Source organism: Oryctolagus cuniculus, chromosome 2 (genome assembly GCF_051225735.1).
Source record: "Oryctolagus cuniculus isolate XC-2025 breed Fujian yellow rabbit chromosome 2, ASM5122573v1, whole genome shotgun sequence".
NCBI classification, from domain to species: Eukaryota; Metazoa; Chordata; class Mammalia; order Lagomorpha; family Leporidae; genus Oryctolagus; species Oryctolagus cuniculus.
Genome location: NC_142868.1, coordinates 10,790,543 through 10,811,833, shown reverse-complemented (window position 1 = coordinate 10,811,833; position 21,291 = coordinate 10,790,543). Strand labels below are relative to the sequence as shown.

Sequence of the window (21,291 nt, the reverse complement as noted above, 5' to 3'; positions counted from 1 at the left end):
GTTTATCTTTCACTCCCCAAATGACTACAAAGGCTGCAGCCGGGCCAGGCCAAAGCCAGGAGCCAGGAGTTTCATTTGGGTCTCCCACATGGATGCAGGGACCCACGCACTTGGGCCTTCTTCCATTGCTCTCCAAGGCACATCAGTAGTGAGCTGGATAAAAAGCAGAGCATCCAGGACTCCAACTGGCACCCATATGTGATGCCACAATGCCGGCCCCTAAACTGCAGATTTACAAAAGTAATTTTACTGCTTCCTACCTTAATACCCCTGCTCATAATTCTGCTGTAAAACTCTAGAAACTTTCTTTTCACAAATTACAGCATTACAGCATATTTATTTAACAGTGTTTTAAAAATCTTTTATTATTTTACTTTATATAAATCTTGGCTTCATACAGTAGCAACAAATAGAAATGAATCATACATTTTAACAGATCCATACTTTTCAATTGAATGGATGTGCTATAGTTTACTTCATATCCTACTGATGGACATTTATTTGTTTCCAATTTTTTTTTCTCATTGTGAGAAAGGGAGGATTGTATATTTGGAATAAACTTTTATTTCCAATATGTTATTGGCTAATTTGTTTTCCCCCAATTTTTATTTTAAAGCCCTAACCCCCAGTACCTCAGAATGTAACTCCTTTGGAGATGAGATTTTAAAGAGCTTGAGTACCTAAAAATGACGTGGTTGGGAGAGGGCTAATCTGATTTGACTGGTGTCTTAAAATAGGAGGGTAGCACATACAGAGACATCAGACACACACACACACACACATACACACACACAGATAAAAGGCCACGTGTGGGCACTCTGAGAAGGCAGCCAACTGCAGGCCAAGGAGAGTGGTCTCAGAAGAAAAATATATAACATATGCACACATGTAGGTATATATATTTTATTCACTAAAGTTCACTTACCCATAAAGTGTACTAAAGGAAAAAAAAAAAAGTAGCATTGGGCCACTGCATTTCAACTCACTGTCTTTCTTTTAAAATACTATGATCCACACTAAAAGCTTTACCTCTAAGTCAATTTAGACTGCCCAGAGCAGTTGTTGATTGGCTATTTTGAATGACAATGAGGTTCAGCTGGTACAAAATTAGGATTGTTTCTGTTTTGCAACTGCAAATTTTTTTCATTGCTTATTTTCACCAGGAAACCCCTAGTGGGTAAAGGGCTGTCAGAGCCTCAGTTAACAATGCCTGAGAATTGACCTTCCCTGACTAATAACCCCAGAGTCTGCAAAACTATGGTTGGAAAATATTACAGAAGAGGCCTCGTGTCCTCGTATCTTGGTTACCAGAGAATGACTTGACTTTTCCAGAGAGTGAGAGTAGGAAGAGTCTAGAGAGCGATCAGAAGTTGCAGGCACTGTTTTCATTTGAGTCATCTAGTCTCCTTGTAGAGGCCACCACCTAGCAGGTTGGTAGAATTCCAGTGCTGTCATATAACCAAAGGCATCATACGGAGAGGTGATTAGACCAACAATCCCCACCCCCCACCCCCGCTTTTTTTTTTTTTACAGGCAGAGTGGACAGTGAGAGAGAGAGACAGAGAGAAAGGTCTTCCTTTGCCGTTGGTTCACCCTCCAATGGCCGCCGCGAAGGCAGGAGCCAGGTGCTTCTCCTGGTCTCCCATGGGGTGCAGGGCCCAAGCACTTGGGCCATCCTCCACTGCACTCCCGGGCCACAGCAGAGAGCTGGCCGGGACAGAATCCGGCGCCTCGACCGGGACTAGAACCTGGTGTGCCGGCGCCTCAAGGTGGAGGATTAGCCTAGTGAGCCGCGGCACCGGCAGACCAACAATCTTTATCTTAAACACAGTTTCTAGCTGCAGTTGTTCTAGCAACCTACAGTAAAGATATTACATTGATTAATGTCTTCTCTCTAGGGCTAAAGTTTAATATAAGTCAATCATTTATTCTGGATATATAAGGTGATTAATTGCCACATTATTCAGCATTTGGAGCTAACGTTAACAGCTTCTTAGAAGGAAAAAATAACCAACAAGTCTTATTTTTATCATTTTATTTCTTTCATTTTGTCATCTTAAATTCCCGGAAATGGTCAGAGTCCAACGTGGCTGGTAATACTATTCAACTTCAGATACTATACAGCTTCAGATCTGGGTGAAGGTGAACATTTGTGCATGGAGTTTTTTGTTGTAAAGCACTTATTTAAAAAAAAAATGTCCCTGGTTTTACGTAGATGAGTGAATAATACAGACAGAAGTGAATGGGAATTACAGCAAGGTGATTTAAAAGTTAAAATGAGGATATTACAGAATACCATGAAAATAGGTCATGAAATACTTAACAAATATTTATTGAGTTCCACCTGTATGATAGGCAGTATTCTAAGTGCTGAGGATAAAACAAAGGGCCCGTTCTTATGAAGCTCGTTTCCCTGTGACTGGTTCACTAGAGGTGTGGTTCTACATTCCAAGATAGCTGGGTTAAAAGATCAGAATGAAGTAAAGAAACAGAAGGCAAATAAGGAAATGTCTTCTGGCAGATATTAAAAAATACAGAGGCAGAGCCTTAGTGAAAGTGCAGGAAAAAAAAAAGACGATGGAAAATAGAGGGAGGAGGGCTTCATGCATTTTCTTAACTGCATATAAGCTATTTCTGTGTCCCTCCTAAGGAAGTGCCTGGGAGGGTATTAGAACCAGATTCAGAAGGCCAGGTTATTTGCAAACTAATTTGTAGGGCCTTGGGCAATTAGCACAAGGTCTTCAAGACTCCATTTCATATAGGTGTACCTGTTTTAGAATTAATAGCTCACAGATTGTACTTATTATGGGCTTACAAAGTGCTATTGTTAAGTATTTCAAATATACGAACTTACTCGTTATAAAAATCCTGATGTAGGTATTATCGTCTCCATTTTATAGAGGAAAAAACTGAGGTAGAGAGAGGTCACAAAGCTTGTCGAGGGTTGTACAACGGGCCCCTGGCAAAACCAGGAATCTAACTTCACCTCCAGAGTGTTTTTAACCACCGCCCACACGGCCTGCCGGTAAATGTCAGTCGAAAGAAGGCAGTCCCCTCCCTCCAAGCTGCTTTCGTACTTCCTACTCCATAATTTGTTGGATATTCATCGAACCTCCACGTTGTCACGGAACAGCGAAAGGAGGGTGCCCACAGCATATTTTAACTCCTGTCCTCCTGGAACTGATGGCTGTTAAGCAAAATGATATCCTCTACCCAAGTTCTCAGCCTTGCCTGTTCTCTTCCCATTTCCCTGTGCGTCCATCGGTTCTGCAGCCAGCCAGCCGAGGTTGAGCAGCAGGAACGGAGAAGGCACGTGGGGAAAACAGAAACTGACCTGGGCCTCCGCAATGACCTTGTCTAAGACTCCGTCCTCTGGGCCCCCCTACAAAGCAGGGATTGGGCCGAGGTCCTGCCCCGCAGGCGGTCCTCGATGACCCGCCCGTCCCCCTCGCCCAGGGCCCCCACCGGGCCAACAGCTGCGGGCTTCTCCGCCCCTGGACCCCCTGGACACCGCTGGCCGCCCTGCCCCGCACTCCCAGGCCGCGCGCCGGCCCACGCACCGCCGCCTTTGCAATGGGTTGCAAGACCATGGAGCCCCCGCCGGGCCGGGAGCCAAGCCCGGGCCTTCGCAAGCCGGCGGGGGAGCAAGCAGCGGCGCCGGAGGGCCCCGGCCTGCGCAGCTCCGGCGCCCCCAGGCCAACGGGACACCTCGGCGAGGGCCCCAGGTCGAACTCCCAGGGCGAGCGCGGCCATTGTGCTCAACGGCCTGGGCCTCAAGGCCTGGTGGGCAGAGGCTACGAGGAGACGCGCCGAGTGCACCCCCGCCCCTCAGACAGTGTGTTTTCATGCGGTGCAACAAATAATGAAAAATGCTTGGTTTCTTCCCCCACATGCGAGAACCAGAAAGACCGAGAGTCGGAGGAAGGAGGAGGCAGCCGCGAGCCTCCGCGCGCGCCCGGTCACGTGGCCCGCGCTGACCGCATGGCGGCGGCCGGCGCGCCCCCGCGACTCTGCCGGCCGAGCGTCCCGGGCGCGCGCGCCGACGGGGCGGGCGCATGCGCATGGGGGCGCGCCGCCTCTGCCCCGCGGCGAGGGTGTCTATGGAGAGGCGGCGGCCGCGGCTGCGGAGGCAGAGGCTGAGGCAGTGGCGATGGCGCCGTTCCCTGACGAGGTGGACGTCTTTACCGCCCCGCACTGGCGGATGAAGCAGCTCGTGGGGCTCTACTGCGACAAGGTAACCGAGCGCTGGGCCTCCTGCTCCGGGCGGCGCGGGAGGCGGGAGGAGCGGGCCGGGGCCCCGGGGCGGCCTGGCCTGCGCGGCTCCCGCAGCCCCCTGGGCCGCCGCCGCTCGCGCAGCTGTCAGCGCTCTCCGCACCGTCCCCAGGGAGCCGGGCCGCGGCCTCGGACGTGCTTTCGGGGCGGGCGGCGCGGCCCCGGCCCGGCCGCGTCCTCGCGCCCGGGGGCCTGGCGGGCTGAGGGGAGGGGGCGCTGCCCGGGCCCGCGCCCCCCGCCGGCCGCGGGGTCAGCCCGAACGCCGCGCCGGGCCTCCCGCAGCTGCCCCCGGGGGCCAGGGGCCCTCGGGGACTCGGGCCGGCCACCTGCGGCGGGCTCCCCGTTGCTCCAGGCGGCCTCGCCCCCCGGGTCGGTTTCGGGGTTCCCCGGCGCTCTTCGTAAACCCCGTCGCTTGCGTCCTGGTTCGGTTCGGGCGGCGGCGTCTCCCAGGTTCCCGCTGCTCAGTTTGTCCTGCTAGTTTCTCCGCCGGCTGATTTGGGAGGTTGAAGAACTTGGGAGCCTTCGCTTCTCATTTATGGCCATCTTTCTGCCTCCCAAATTGTATTGCTCAGAGCGTTCACTCGAGGTAGATTTTGTTGAGAGGGACCCCGGGGAAAGTTGGTTTAACCCATTGTGAGACACTGTTTTGGACTCTCTACTGCTGCAGCTTAGGCTGGAGAACCAGTTCTGTGCAGAAAGTTCAGGGCCTTCGGCTCCCGAGCTAAGGAAAATGTAACCGTTTCCACCTCTGTTGGGGGAGATCTCGTGCAAGCCCTGAAAACTTCACGCAGTCCTCAGTCCTGTTACTTGTCGAAGTGAGCCACATGAAAGGCATTTAAATGATTGCTGTTGAAACAGAGAGATCAACGTTGACGAATTTTCAGGAATTACCTACCATTAAGGAGAACGCCTTCGACAGAAATCAGGGGTGTCTTGCAACCCGGAGAGGTTTTCGGAGGATTTCCGCTGAGTTGGATGCTAGGCCACACTCAGGACCAGCCGCTTCAAGCGCTGAGATTGAATTTCAGGTTTTAGCACCCCTGCCCCACAACCATCCTCTCCCTCCCTACATTTTGAAAATTATATGATACTATATTCAGATGTAGTTTTAAACACTAGGGCTATTTAGCCCACTGGTTCTCAACCTTGGTTGATTCTTAGAATTACTCCAAAAGCTGTGAAAACTCCTGGTACTCAAACCACTAAAATTAAGACCTTGAGATTGGAACCAGACATGGAGTTCCTGATTTAAGGTTCTCCAGGTGAGTGCAGACTGTGACCAAGGGAGAGAACCCTGTATCTTGGAGAAGCCGAAGGAATGGATAAATCTTAAGCAGAACTGTGTAACCCTGAATTTTCCAGTTAGCTGTATTGTGTTTTTATCCCTTCTGGCCTTGAATTTTGTTCATTCTAACAATATCCTTTAATTGCAGAAAAGAAAAAAATAGACAGGTTTTATATTTTGTCAGACTTAAAGAGGTTAATGAGGACTTACAGAAACCAAGATTTTCTCCCAAGGTTAGACTGGGCGAGGTAGTCCAGACATCACCTGATATTATATGGAAAAGTTTATGCATGTCTACGTTTTCCTAGGGGATCTGTAGCTTTCATCAGACTCCCAAATAATTGTGACACCTCCCCCAAAATCACATTTATTTAGTTGTGTACTACATTAACTAGCCTTATTTAAGAATTTTGTGGGAGTTATTCGCTATTTTTGTGGCTCTTGGTGATGGAGAACATTTGAACAAATTTTGAAAATGCTGTTACCTTAAAAAAACTCAAAAATAAGATTTTCAGTAGTGAAATGTTTCTTCTTCCATATCTAGTTTAATAAAGCATTTGAATTTGGCATAGCTTAAGTCCAAATTATCACTAACTGAACTAATTAGATATAATTAATGAGACTGCTTCATCATGAAGATAAAAGTCCAGTTTCTTGAACTGGGACCAAGGTGATTTAACTATGTAGAAATTTTTTACCTGGATTTCTTCTCAATAGTGGTAGTCAATGAAAAGCTCTCAGAATGTCCTTTGGGACGTAGAGTGGAAAAATAAATATAAAGTGATGGTTAAACTGTTTTAAAGGAATTAAAGGAAGAGTGCCTTGTTTATTTTTATTCACTTGTCATCTCAACTTATAACATCACCATTCTTTAATTGTATAGACCAAGGCTATCCAACCCAAACAGGCAACAATGAATCTATGCAAAGTTAAAACTAGTTTTTATAAGTTAAAGTAAAAAGGCACAAATAATGTCATTTTACTGTATTCCACATTTTTACTTTAAACATCCAATAGTTATAAAGAAGTTACTTTTATTTCCAACATTGAATTTTTCAACTGCAGAATATTTTGGAAGCATCTGTGTGTTTACTAGCAACAAATCAGTCATTTAATACTTAGTTGGAATTTTTTTTTTAATTTATTTTTAAAAAAAGATTTATTAGAAAGAGATCTTCCATCTGCTGGTTCACTTGCCAGTTGGCTGCAGCATCCAATTGGGCCAGGCCAAAGCCAGCAACCAGGAACTCCATCCTTGTCTCCACTGTGGGAGGGAGGGGCAAAACACTTGGGCCATCTTCTGTCTTCCCAGGAGCATTAGTAGAGAGCTGGATCAGAAACTGAGTAGCCAGGACTTGAAATTGCACTCTGATATGGGATGTGCAAGTGGTGACTTAACCTGCTGTGCCACTATGGCAGCTCTATACTTAAAATTATTTATTTATATAGACTTTTAACTATTGCTGTATAATACCTAGTTTAATACTTTTTCCATGAATTCCTTTATATTTATAAAAGGCTTCCTGGAAAGGTTTTTCAGTTTTGTTATTCAGACTGTATCTTTTTTTTTTTTTTTTGACAGGCAGAGTGGACAGTGAGAGAGAGAGACAGAGAGAAAGGTCTTCCTTTGCCGTTGGTTCACCCTCCAATGGCCGCTTCTGCAGCCGGCGCACCGCGCTGATCCGATGGCAGGAGCCAGGATCCAGGTGCTTTTCCTGGTCTCCCATGGGGTGCAGGGCCCAAGCACCTGGGCCATCCTCCACTGCACTCCCTGGCCATAGCAGAGAGCTGGCCTGGAAGACGGGCAACCGGGACAGAATCCGGCGCCCTGACCGGGACTAGAACCTGGTGTGCCGGCGCCGCAAGGTGGAGGATTAGCCTATTGAGCCACGGCGCCGGCCTCAGACTGTATCTTTTGAGATAGGTAAGGCTGATGGGGTATTTCTATGTACAGCTGGGGATTTGTAGGCATAGATTAGCTAGGTCAATGTTACATAAAGAGGGATAGATCAGATGGAAATCCATGTGAGAATTATGGCTCCTAGCTTTATTTTCTATGTATGAAACCGTAGTAGTTTCTAATTTTTTGGGTTCACAACCTGCTAAGAAATATTTTTTTCTTTTGCTAATACACTAACCTCAAAATTAGGATGATTTTAGAGAAAGATTAGCATTCAGTGACATCCTTTTCTGGTAGTACTCCAGTTCCTCTGTCTTTTCTCTAATTCTGAAAATTTAATACCATTACTTCTCTCAATGAGAGTTTTCTTCTGTCAGTCCCACCTGTAGTAGCTCTTGTTGGCAAAGTGAGATATGGTCTCTAAAGGAGTTCACAATCTAGTATGTAATGACATTTGTGCTAGGATAGAAATCCAAATAGGTTTGTGAGAGCAAAGGGAGGTATGTGGTCAGTTTTACATTGAAGTGTCAGGAGTGGTATCTTCATCTGAGTTGATTCCTGAAGACAAAGTAAGTGATGGTTGTAAGGATAAGGTAGTCCAAAACATTCTCAGACTTATATGTAGACCAGTTAAGAAGTTAAATTGGTGGTAGCCTTAGAGAATACCCAAGTTTTCCAGTTAAATATACTAAAAATGCCATCCATTTTATTGTTTTATAAAGAAAGGCTGTTTTATGACCAAAATTCTGAGAAGGAAGTAATTCCAGAATGATTTGAATACAATGTTTTAAAAAAAGTTGAATGAACATAGCTTTGTGATCATTTTTCCTTGCCTTTCTCAGTACTCTGCTTACATGTAGAAATTTACTGACTAGTTGTGAAGACTGGTGTGATAGAATATTGAATTGAGAGCCAAGAGAAGAAGGAAAGGGGAATTTAATGAGTTCTTTCTATGTGCTTATATTTTAATCCTTACAAAAACTCCTAAGTATTATACTTCATTTAAAAATGAGGAAACAGTCCTAGTGGCTAAATGACTTATCCAACTCATTCATCGAATAATTAGTGGAGCCTGAATTTTAATAGTAAGAATTTTATTTTACTCTACTGAAGTGCATATTTTTTTGCATTACCTCAGTGATTCTGCTACATACTACTAGCTTTTTGATCTTGTGCAAAACAGTTTACGTGTGAGTCATCAGTTTTCCATCTATGAAAGTAAATTTCACTAGATAGTGCTAAAGTTTCTTTTTAACATAACCTTTTATATTTCGTTTTTTATACAAAACTATACAGCTTTATAGTTGCAGACTTCATACACTTCATAATTACAACTTTAGGACATGATGATTCTTCTACCCCTACTCCCACCCCTCTACCTCCTCTCTCTCTTATTCCCACTCTTATTTTTTACAAAGATCTATTTTCAAGTGACTTTTTTGTTTTTATATTAAACTTTTTTTAAATTTATTTTTTAAGGAATAAAAATTTCATGAGTACAACTTTAGGAATATAGTTATTCTTCTCACCATACCTGCCCTCCCACTCACACTGCCAACCCCCCTCCCCTTGCCAGCCCCATTCTCCATTAAGATTCATTTTCAGTTAACTTTGTACATAGAAGACCAATTCTACACTAAGTAAAGATTTCAACAATTTGTGCACAGATACACACACAAAACTGAGAACTAGTTTTACAGTTAACTCTCATCATACAACTCATTGAGGACAGAGGTCCTGCATGGGCAGTTAGTGAACAGTGACTCCTGTTAATTTAACAGTCTACACTCTTATGTATGATGTCAGTGACTACCTGAGGTTCTTGACATGAGCTGTGGAAGAAGCTAGGCTGTGGAAGTCTTTTGAGTCCACAAACTCCTTCAGTATTTGGACAAGGCCATAAACAAAGTGGAAGTTCTCCCCTCCTTAGAGAAAAGTACATGCTTCTTTGATGGTCACTTCTTTCAGCTGGGGTTCCACTCACAGAGATCTTTCATGTAGAACATTTTTTGCCACAATGTCTTGGCTTTCCATGCCTGAAATGCTCTCATGGGCTTTTCAGCCACACCAGGAAGCCTTAAGGGCTGATTCTGAGGTCAGAGTGTTACTTAGAGCAGAGCCATTGTTGTCATGCTAATCGGCTGTGTGGACTGCTTCCCATGTTGGAACATTCTCTCCTTTTTAATTCTGTCCATTGTTATTATTACCAGACACTTGATCCAGTTTATATGATCACTTTAACACTTAATCCTATCTATATATTCACTTTAACACTTAATATGATCCCTTTCACAATTAAGATGGCATTATTAACACCAAGGTTATTGGGATTTGGAGTCCCATGACAAGTTTTTAAACTACCCTTAAAAGTAAGTCCATAGGAATATATGCAGCTTTACAGTTACAAACTTCCTCCTCCCTCTCTTATTCCCATTCTTATTTTTCACTGAGATCTATTTTCAGTTGACTTTATACACGTATGATTAACTCTATGCTAAGAAAAGAGTTCAACAAATAGTATTTACAAAAACCCAAAAACTTCCTCAGTAGTCAAGACGAGGGCTGTTCAAGTCATTGCTTCTCAAAATGTCAGTTTCACTTCTACAGATTTCATTTTAGGTGCTCTATTAGTTATCACAGCTCAGGGAGGGTATTTGTTCATTTGGGGCTGACTGGCTTATTTCGCTAAATATGATGTATTCCACATTCATCCATTTTTTTGGAAATGACCAATTTCATCTTTTTTCACCACTATGTAGTATTCTGTGGTGTACATATCCCATAAATTTTTTTTATCCAGTCTTCAGTTGACGGGCATTTTGGTTGATTCCTCGTCTTAGCTATTGTGAATTGAGCTGCTATAATCATGGGGGTGCAGATAACTCTTTCTTACGCTGATTTCATTTGGTTTGGGTAAATCCCAGGAGTGGAATGGCTAGGTCTACATTCAGATTTCTTAGGTATCTCCATACTGTCTTCCATAGTGGCTTTACCAGTTTACAGTCTCACCAATGGTGAATTAGGGTACCTTTTTCACCACATCCTTGCCAGCATTTGTTGTTTGTTGATTTCTGTATGAAAGCCATTTTAACTGGGGTGAGGTGAAACCTCATTGTGGTTTTGATTTGCATTTCCCTGACAGCTATTGTTCTTGAGCATTTTTTTCTTATGTCTGTTGGCCATTTGGATTTCCTCTTTTGAAAAATGTCTAAGTGCTTTGCCCATTTTTAACTGGGTTGTTGTTGTTGAGTCTCTTGATCTCTAGATACTCTGGATATTAATCCTTTATCAGTTGTATAGTTTGCAAATAATTTCTCCCGTTCTGTTGGTTGCCTCTTCACTTTCCTGAGTGTTTCTTTTGTGGGAACAGAAGCTACTCAGTTTCATGTAATCCCATTTGTTGATTTTGGCTTTGATTGCTTGTGCCTCTGGGGTCTTTTCCAAGAACTCTGCCTGTACCAATGTCTTGCAGGGTTTTCCCAATGTTCTCTAATAATTTGAATGTGTTGGATTGTAGATTTAGGTCTTTAATCTATTTTGAGTGGATTTTTTGTGTAAGATGTGAGCTAGGGGTCTTGCTGGTGTTCGATCCAGTTTTTCAGCACCATTTGTTGATGAGACTGTCCTTGCTCCAGAGATTGGTTGTAGCTCCTTGGTCAAATAGCAGTTGGTTGTAGATGCTTGGGTTTATTTCTGGCATTTCTGTTCTTTTCCATTGATCTATCCATCTGTTTTTTTACCAGTACAAAGCTGTTTTGATTATTACTGCTCTGTAGTACGTGTTGAAATCAGGTATTGTGATGCCTCCTTTTTTTTTTTTTTTTTTTTTTTTAGTAAGATTTATTTATTTATTTGAAAGAGTTATACAGAGAGAGCGGTCTTCCATCTGCTGCTTCACTCCCCAGTTGGCCGCAATGGCCAGAGTGTGCTGATCTGAAGCCAGGAGCCAGGAGCTTCCTCTGGGTCTCCTACGTGGGTGCAGGGGCCCAAGGATTTGGGCCATCCTTCACTGCATTTCCAGGTGATAGCAGAGAGCTGGATCAGAAGTAGAGCAGCCAGGCCTCAAACTGGCACCCATATGGGATGCCGGTGCTTCAGGCTAGGGCGCTAACCCACTGTGCCACAGCACCAGCTCCTCTGGCTTTGTTTTTGTTGTATAAGATTGCTTTAGCTCTTTGGGATCTCCTGTGTTTCCATATGAATTTCAGCATCATTTTTTTTTCTATATCTGAGAAGAATATCTCGGTATTTTGATTGGTATCACATTGAATCTGTAAATTACTCTTGGTAGTATGGGTATTTTGATGATATTTATTCTTCCAATCCATGAATATTGAATATTTTTTTCTATCTTTATTTCTTTAATGCTTTGTAATTCTCATCATAGAGATCTTTGACATCCTTGGTTAAATTTATTCCAAGGAATTTGATTTTTTGGTAGCTATTGTGAACAGGATTGATCATAGATGTTCTTTCTTAACTGTGCATTAGCTGTGTATATGAAGGCTGTTGATTTTGTGTATCGATTTTATATCTTGCTACTTTGCCAAACTCTTCTATGCATTCCAGTAGTTTCTTGGTGGAGCCTTTGGATCCTCTCTATATAAAATCATGGCATCTGTAAATAGGGATAATTTGACTTCTTCCTTCCCAGTTTGTATCCCTTTGATTTCTTTTTCTTGCCTAATAGCTCTGGCTAAAACTTCCAGGACTACATTGAATAGCAATGGTGAGAGTGGGCATCCTTGTCTGGTTCTTGATCTTAGTTTTCAGCTTTTCACCTTTCAGTAGAAATGCTGTTGTCATAAATGTCCTTGATTGTGTTGAGGATTGTTCCTTCTATACCCAATTTGCTTAGAGTTTTCATCATGAAAGGGTGTTGTATTTTATCAGATGCTTTCTCTGCATCTATTAATATAATCATGTGGTTTTTATTATTCGGTTTGTTAATGTGATATATCACATTGATTTGGTAATGTTGAACCATCCCTTTTTACCAGGAATAAATCCCTCTTACTCCTGTTGAATGATCTTTCTGATGTGTTGTTGGATTTGATTGGTTAGAATTTTGTTGAAGATTTTTGCGTCTATGTTCACCAGGGAAATTGGTCTGTAGTGTTCTTTCTTTGTTGTATCTTTTTCAGGTTTAGGAATTACGGTGATGCTGGCTTCATAGAAATAATTTGAGAGAATTCCGTTCTTTTGAATTGTTTTGAATAGCCTGAGAAGAATTGTTGTTAATTCTTTAAATGTCTGGAGGAATTCAGCAGTGTAGCCATGTAGTCCTGGGCTTTTCTTTGTTGGGAGGGTATTTATTACTGATTCAATTTCCATCTTGGAAATTGTTTAGATTTTCTATGTCCTAGGTTTTCTATGCCTTCATGGCTCAATTTAGTTAGGTTGTGTATGTTCAGGAATCTATCCATTTCTTCTAGTTTTCCTGGTTTGTTGGCATAAAGCTCTTTGTAGTAATTTCTGATGATTCTTTTTATTTCTGTGGTGTCTGATGTTAAATTTCCTTTTTCATCTCTAATTTTATTAATTTGGGTTAAAGTTTCTTCACTGAATGTAAGTCTGCCTTGATAAAATGAAAATAACCTGGTGGAGTAGACAGGGTTTTGTGTTTTTATATATTATTTTCATGTCTAATTTTGAGCTTTCTGTCTTTTAATGAAACAATGCTTTTGATAATCCCCTTTAAACCAGGCTGTAATGTTTTAGGTTGCAAAGTGTTTGCAGTAGAAAGTTATAAAATCTTTTGAAATCTATACAGTGACATGTTACTGTTACTATTTGTTGATTATGTGTATCATGTTCTGTGTTGAATCCTTATTGAATTTGTGAAGCACCATAGTGTATAACAATGTAGATCGCTAGGAATCTTTCTATTCTGTTTTTCAAAATATACCCTAAAAGGAGCCTGGCATTGTGGTGCAGTGGGCTGAGCTGCCACCTGTGATGCCAGTATCCCATATGAGCACCGATTTGAGTCATCCACTTCCAGTTCATCCCCCTGCTAATGTGCCTGGAAAGGCCAGGGATTATGTCCGAACTGCTTGGGCCCCTGCTACACATGTGGGAGACCCTGATGGAGTTCCAAGCTCCTGGCATTGGCCTGGCCAAATCTTGGTGGTTTAGGGAGTGAACCAATGGATTTAAGAAATCTCCCTCTCCCTCTCCAACTAACTCTCAAACTCTGCCTTTCAAATAAATAAATGTTAAAAAATTTAAAAAAATATTGTAATGTCCATTAGTAGGCCATAAAACAACTCTGTTGGACAGAAACAGCATTAAAAATAAAGTGGAAAAGTATTAGAGTATTACAGTACATCACAGGTTAGAGAGGGGAATACTGTTTCCTGAGATTTTTTTCAAGTGTTTGTGTTGTGCCTGTGTCAGGATTGCCCTTTGTTTTCATACTGAAGAGCATGTGTAACAGTGTTTGAATAATGGTTCTCTAGAGCAGTGTTTCTCAACCAAAGTGCTTATTGACATTTTGGGCAAGATGATTCTTTGTTGTGAAGGCTGTCCTATGTGTTGTAGGATGTTTAGTCACGTCCCTGGCTTTTATCCACTAGGTGTCAGCAGCACTTCTCAGTGGTGACAGCAAAACTGTTTCCAGAACTAGCCCTCTACCTCCTAGGGGACAACTGTTGATAACTGTTTTTATTTTTATTTTTTATAAAGGCAGAGTTATAGAGAGGCTGAGAGAGAGAGAGGGAGGGAGGGAGGGAGATTGCTCTTCTATCTGCTGGTTCGCTCCCCAGATGACTGCAATGGCCAGCCATCTTCTACTGATCTCTCAGGCCATAGCAGAGAGCTGGATCGGGAGTGGAGCAGCTGGGACTCGAACTGGTGCCCATATGGGATACTGGCACTGCAGGCAGTGGCTTTACCTGGTATGCCACACTGCCGGCCCCAGCACTGTGTATTCTTTCTGACAATTTACTCTCTTGGCTTTGAGAAGATAGTTTTATGATCGAAACTATTGTAACTTGCAGAAAGCACATAAGTGTTAGAGTAATAGATCTGGTCTCTGCTTTGTTGCCTATCATGTAGTTATATCTCTGAGCCTCACTTTTTAAATTTATAAAATGAAGATTTTAATACCTATTTCCTGTGATTAAGAATGAACTAGTATCTAAAACACCTAGTATAGCACTTGGCATCCTGTAGGCTTCAATACAACCCAGAAATTATGGGTGTCCAGGCCTTTTTTTTTTGTTTTCTAATCAAGTCTGCATGTTTGAATAACTTTGTGTAGGCAAGTGTTTTTTTTTTTTTTTATGGTTTTATTTATTTATTTGAGAGGTATAGTTACAGAGACAGAGACAGAGACAAAGGTCTTTCATCTGCTGGTTTACTCCCCAGAAGGCTGCAACGGTTGGAGCTTGGCCGATCTGAAGCCAGGAGCCAGAAGCTTCTTCCAGGTCTCCCATGTGGGTCCAGGGGCCCAAGCACTTGGGCCATCTTCTGCTTGCTTTCTCAGGCCATAGCAGAGAGCTGGATCTGAAGAGGAGAAGCCGGGACTAGAACTGGCACTCATATGGGATGTTGGTGCCACAGGCCTAGGATTAACCTATTGTGCCACAGCGCCAGCCCTGGCAAGTGATATTTTTAAAAACTGTTCATATAAACTGACTTTTTAAAAAATGTGAATCCTGTGTTCTCTGTTTGTTTTAACTTCCAAATCTACTAACTTTAGGCACCAGATTAAAAGCATTTGTGTTGTGGTGCAGTGGGTTAAACTACCACTTTGGACCCCTGCATCTCATATTGGCAAAGTACTGATTCAAATCTTTGCATCTCTGCTGCTAATCCTTCCAGGGATGCAGCAGGTGATAGCTCAGGTGCTACCCATGTGAGAGACCTGGAGAGAGTTTCAAACTCTTGGCTTTGGCCTGGCTCAGCTCTGACTGTTGGTGGGCCTTTGGAGAGTGAAGCAGTGGATGGAAGATCACTCTGTCTCTGTATCACTCTGCCTTTCAAGTAGATGAAAAATAAACATTAAAAAAAAATCTGAACTTCTCATGTGAAGAAAAACTGACTTCGGTTTTTATATGGATTTTATATGCTATGTTCTTTAAATGTATTAACTTTTAGTCATCATATGAACCCTATGTGAGGTAGTTAATACTGTTGAACATATGAAGAAACTGAGGCACAGAGGCGTTTAGGACTTGCTGGCAGATGGAAACACACTGTAGTAATCTGGCTTCAGTATCAGTGGGTTGACTGTCTTTGAGTCCTTTTATATTATTTATTTTCTTCTCAATATGTCATATAAAACGAATCTTTACCTTAACCTGTTATTAAATCTAAAAATTTCTAATAGTGTGGCATTTCTTACGATCCTTAAAACCTATAATATGAGTTTAAACAAGTCTTTTCTGTGTTTTGTTTTTGTATGGTTCAAGAGCTAAGAGGTTTTGTTTTGTTTTACATTTTCACAGTTGAGAAAAACGAAAAATATTTTATGATATGTGAAAATTATATGAAATCCAGATTTCACTGCCCATAAGTATAAACATTTATGAAAATACAGCCATAGTCATTGCTTTACCTATTGTTTATGACTACTTTTGTGTAACAACTGAGTTAAATAGTAGCTACAGGCCATATGCCCTGCAAAAATGGAAACATTTACATCTATCCCTTTACAGAAAAAGTTGCCAACCGCTGTTCTGGATGATTTACTATGTATTGTGGTTAATTCCTCATTTCTTACTTCCCTTCACTAGAATGAGAACTCCATAAAGGCAGAAATCTTTGTTTTGTTCATTGATATGCCCTAAGTACCACGAATAGTGCTTGGCTTATGATAGCTGCTTGGTAAATACTTGAATAGAGTAAAAAATGCATACATTTATAATACGTCTGTGTAATATTCAAAATGATGATAATCAGCATTATTAAGTACCAGGCAATCATATGAAATGCAGATGTTGTATTTCCATTAAACACCAAGAGGAAACTAATAAATTGAAAGATAAAAGTAACTTACCTCCTAGGGTTCCACAGCTAAATAAATGGTAGAATTGGTATGTGACTATAGGACTGGTTCTCTATAAATAACCCAATGTCTAACCTGTAATGCCTTTTATGGAAGGTACTTAGTTAATTTTTTTATGTGTAGTGGAATTGTTTTGACTTAGGAGTTTGCACCTCTTCTTTTCTGTTACTCTTTAATCAGAATATAGTTCCTGCCTGGAGCAGGCAGTGAGGAAGCTTGGATTGTGCTTTGTTTTAGGTGTACTGGGTCAGACTTCAGAAATAAATGTGAAGTATGGTATTAGTAGCTTTTTGTTCTCTTTTACTTGTCATATTTAACCTAACCAGCCTTTTTCCATTAAAATAAATTTTGAAACTAGAATTGACACAGTGGAATGTAGATTTAATATAGGTAATAGATGGTTTGAATCTTTGAATTTTAACTTTATAGAATTTTTGGATAATATGTGTGTTAAATATTAGAATTTAATTTGTCATTAAGTGTAAAGTTACTTAAGAATAGTCATTTTCTCTTGAATACTAGATATAAATTGATGGTGTTTATATTTCTTGATATTTTTATTGATTTGCACCTTTTTCCCAAATGCATTTACTTTCTCATACTTTTTTTTTTTTTTTTTTGACAGGCAGAGTTAGTGAGAGAGACAGACAGACAGAAAGGTCTTCCTTTTCCGTTGGTTCACCCCCCAAATGGCTGCTATGTCCGGTGCGCTGCGCCGATCTGGAGCCAGGAGCCAGGTGCTTTCTCCTGGTCTCCCATGCAGGTGCAGGGCCCAAGCCCTTGGGCCATCCTCCACTGCCTTCCCGGGCCCCAGCAGAGAGCTGGACTGGAAGAGGAGCAACCGGGACAGAATCCGGCACCCCAACCAGGAGTAGAACCCTGGGTGCCGGCGCTGCAGGTGGAGGATTAGCCAAGTGAGCCGCAGCGCTGGTCTTCTTTCTCATATTGTGATGTGTTAGATTTCTACATTGTACTACTACTGTGCTTCCAGCCCAGAAAAATAAATAAGCTACTAAGTCTTTATCTTAGTTTTCTTTTTTAAAAAATAGCTATACTAAGATTGTCTAATGGCATTCGAATAATCAATATTGTATAAATATTTCCTGCATAGGTCAGTCTCATTTTGATATTAAATTTTAAACAAGCTATATGATATTTCTGAAATTTTATTTTGTAAAAGTAGAATAACATGAATAATATTTTGAGTAAAGAAAAGAGCACATCATACTAACACAACTGTTCTAATGTTTACATGTGCCTCTGATATGCTTGCTTGTATTTAATATCCATAGAGGGTAATGAAATTTTTGGCTGAGGGGACCTGGTTTAATTCCTTTTATTTAAAGAAACTGATTTTGCATGCATCATTTTTCTATATTACCAAGTTCTTCAGATGCAAACCAGCATCCTCCTGACCTAATGTATTTTTTATTATATGTTAAAAAATCATAATTCATGATTTTCTTTATTTGTACTTTGATATAACCTGTTATAAGTATCTTGGTATGTACTAAAGTTAGTAAAAATGCATTTGAATATTTCTTACTGGTACATGTCTGCATGTATTTACTATGGCCTTCTTTTAAATTTTTTATTTAGCTTTCTAAAACCAACTTTTCCAACAACAACGATTTCCGTGCTCTTCTGCAGTCTTTGTATGCTACTTTCAAGGAGTTCAAAATGCATGAGCAGATTGAAAATGAATACATTATTGGTTTGCTTCAACAGCGCAGTCAGACCATTTATAATGTACATTCTGACAATAAGCTCTCTGAGATGCTTAGTCTCTTTGAAAAGGGACTGAAGAATGTTAAGGTGAGTTACAATCATTGATATTTAACTATCACAACTTATACCACATTCTGATATGTTACTGGCAAAATTTGTTAGCAATTTAGAGTAAGTGCTATTAAAGAAAAAAAAAGTTTGTAGCTGTTAAAGGTGGAAAAGAAGATATTCAAGAGGCACAGCTGCAGTGGAGGCTTGCAGTAGGATAGAGAAGGAAGGGTCAACTCCCAATAAAACCAGAATAAGTAGGAGTTTATAGCCAAGGAGCAAGGTGGGACTCAGTGGATGAAAATACACCAAGAGGAAACATGAAAGCTAGGGCCTTCTTGTTAGAACAGCTCTACAGGATTCTTGCTGAAGGCAAGCAGGGGAGTAAGTTAATTTGACCAGATACTGGGAGTAGTCAGATCTCAGGGGAGAAGGTTTTCACTACCAACTCAGGATTCTTGATAAAATGGTCTGGGTGGGCCAAGGGTGGAGTGCAAAGTTAGGCATATGAGAAGAGGGCTCAGAGGAGCCTGGTTTAGCTTTAGCAAGAGTCTTATTAATCAATTGCTTCTTTATTACTGTTTTATAAAATTTTATAAATGTTACTCACCAAGACTGAATTAAAATTTTAATTACCATAAAGTTGTTAGATTCTGTTGACATTTGTTATCAGTGCAGGTACAAGGGACTAAAGGTAAAATTGTTACTTAGATTGAATACACACTTTAATTTTATACTGTTTATTTGAAAGGCAGAGTGAGAGAGAGATACTTCATCTACTGGTTCATTCCCAAATACCCACAACAGCCAAGATCTGGGCCAGGCAACAGCCAGGAACCGGAAACTCAATCCTGCACATGATGACAGAGACCCAAGTACTTGGGTCATCATCCAGTGTTTTCTTAGGCAGGTTAGCAGGGAGCTGGATCAAAAGCAGAACAGCCCAAAGTTGAACTGTCTCTCAGATAAGGGATACCTGTTTCACAAATGGTGGCTTGACCTATGCCGCAATGCCGACCCCAGTAAATTTTATTTTAAAGTTCAGTGCCATATATAATGTTTACTGTATTTTATTTTTCTCATGGTAGGTAGCAGGGATGACTAAAAAAGGACAGTTTTTAATTTTATAACAAAACAATTTTAAGTATAGTTCAGGGTAATGTTATACTTTCCTCTTAATTATGTTTATATGTTGTAGATATTTGAAATTTGATCTTATTTCCTTCTGACTCAGTGAAGAATAGGCTTAAGTTAAAGCTCTATCAAAGTATGCTGTACCCTTTTGAGATTGGTGTTCTAGAAAGGCTGTTCTGTAGGGGTGGGGAGGAGGATGGATTGAAGGAGAGGTAAAGACTGGCAGGAAGACTGTTACAGAAATATTATTGTAACAGTCTCTGGAGAACACTTAGTAACTACCTGGTCAAGAGGGTAGGAGGTTGGGTAGGGTACTGGATAGTAACAGAAGAGAGATTTATTTTCCTGTTGAAAGCTCCTTTGTGCTCTTGGAATTTTGTATCATATTCATGTGTTACTTTTTCAGTAAGATCTGAACTAAACTAATGACTACTAGACGTAGGGGAGGGATAGACAACATTTTGTAGGAAATAAAATTGATAGAGGATGGTGATTGTGTATAGAGAGAAGGGGAAAAAGAAGTGGGAGGATCGAGCCTGACTTTCTAGGGTGTATAGAAGAGGGTTGGAAAATAAAATGATCATTCTGGACTGGTTAGGCTTGAACTGCTTATGTAATCCAGGTGGACATTTATTAATAGGAGGAGGAGGAATAAATGGATTTCAAGGTCAGGAGAGTAATCTGATACGGAAAAGAAAATATGATAATTACTAGAATATAAGTAGACATGGAAGCCACATGGCTATGCTTAAAATATGTAAAAACCTAAGATAATAACACATTGGATTGAACTTTGGGAAGCAGTTAAATAAATTAGCTCAAGAAAAAGGAGACTAGAGAGAACTCAATATGTATTAAAATATTGACAGCAGTAGTCCCTTTTTTTTTTAGTGTAAAACAGGATGATCAGATCCAACACCTAAGATTTGGTTTCCTTTAGTAATGTGATTTTTTTTAAATAGTAGTAAAAATAAAATTATTAAATAATAGTAAATATTAAGTAGAATAATATTTTAAAAATGCATAAAAAGTCTAAAACCAAAATATTCACATATTTTCAACTTTTCATTGTTTTGTATATTTCCACATGGTTGAAGTTGAGAAGGTTGGTATAGAAGTGATGGATAGGTTACAGGAAAATGTGATTTTAGTCCATGTGAGAAAGAACTTGTTAGCTCTTAGAGTTGCCTAGAGTTAGAATGATTTACTTTAGGTATAATGAGCCCCTTGCCTTTGGAAGTGTTGATGCTAATGTATAAGATCTTCTGTATTAGGATCACATCACAAGTATTCTGAATATTTTAGTGGACTGTGTTCCATGATCTTAAAGGGATTTTGTAATGATACATTTAGATGGGCTTTTGTGGGGCTGGCTGCTCTGAGACATAAGATTATTAACACATGGTTACATGAAGGTATAAATTAGAAATCAAATCAGAAGAAGTTTTGAGCAGCAACCTCCTGCTTTTAGATGTTTTATTCATTAAAAAATAATCACATTGCTAAAGAAATTAAAAATTTATGTTTTGGATCCGACCACTCTTTTAATATCATAGAAAGTAAAGAGGCAACTGCTATTTGTCTGTCTTTTCTGAGATTTTATGTTGCATTTAAACTGATTTCCTGGGATCAGGGACAATATACATAAGCAAAACTTTCATAAGAAATATTTTTTTGTTTCCAGAATGAATATGAGCAATTAAATTATGCAAAACAGCTGAAAGAGAGATTGGAGGCTTTTACAAGAGATTTTCTTCCTCACATGAAAGAGGAAGAAGAGGTAAGTATATTTTATATGCCTTGTGATTTAGATTTATAAAATCTTACAAATACTTTACCTCCTTAGAGTCAAAATAATGCATAGAAAGATAATTCTGACTGATGGTGAGAAGCCTTGAGTTTCTTTTGGGC

At 40.7% G+C, this 21,291-nt stretch overlaps 1 protein-coding gene across 2 annotated transcripts in view; it reads left to right on the top strand.

Annotated features, from left to right (window-relative positions):
- Positions 1-4,080: 4,080 nt before the first annotated feature.
- The window catches only part of FBXL5 (F-box and leucine rich repeat protein 5), a 62,140-nt gene continuing 44,929 nt past the window's right edge, over positions 4,081-21,291 (top strand). For both annotated transcript variants that reach the window (XM_051830211.3, XM_051830210.3), the window contains exons 1-3: positions 4,081-4,234; positions 18,070-18,285; positions 21,065-21,160. In XM_051830211.3, coding sequence (XP_051686171.3) covers positions 4,151-4,234; positions 18,070-18,285; positions 21,065-21,160 — 396 coding nt within the window. In that variant the 5' untranslated portion in view covers positions 4,081-4,150. The remainder of the gene's footprint in view (positions 4,235-18,069; positions 18,286-21,064; positions 21,161-21,291) is intronic.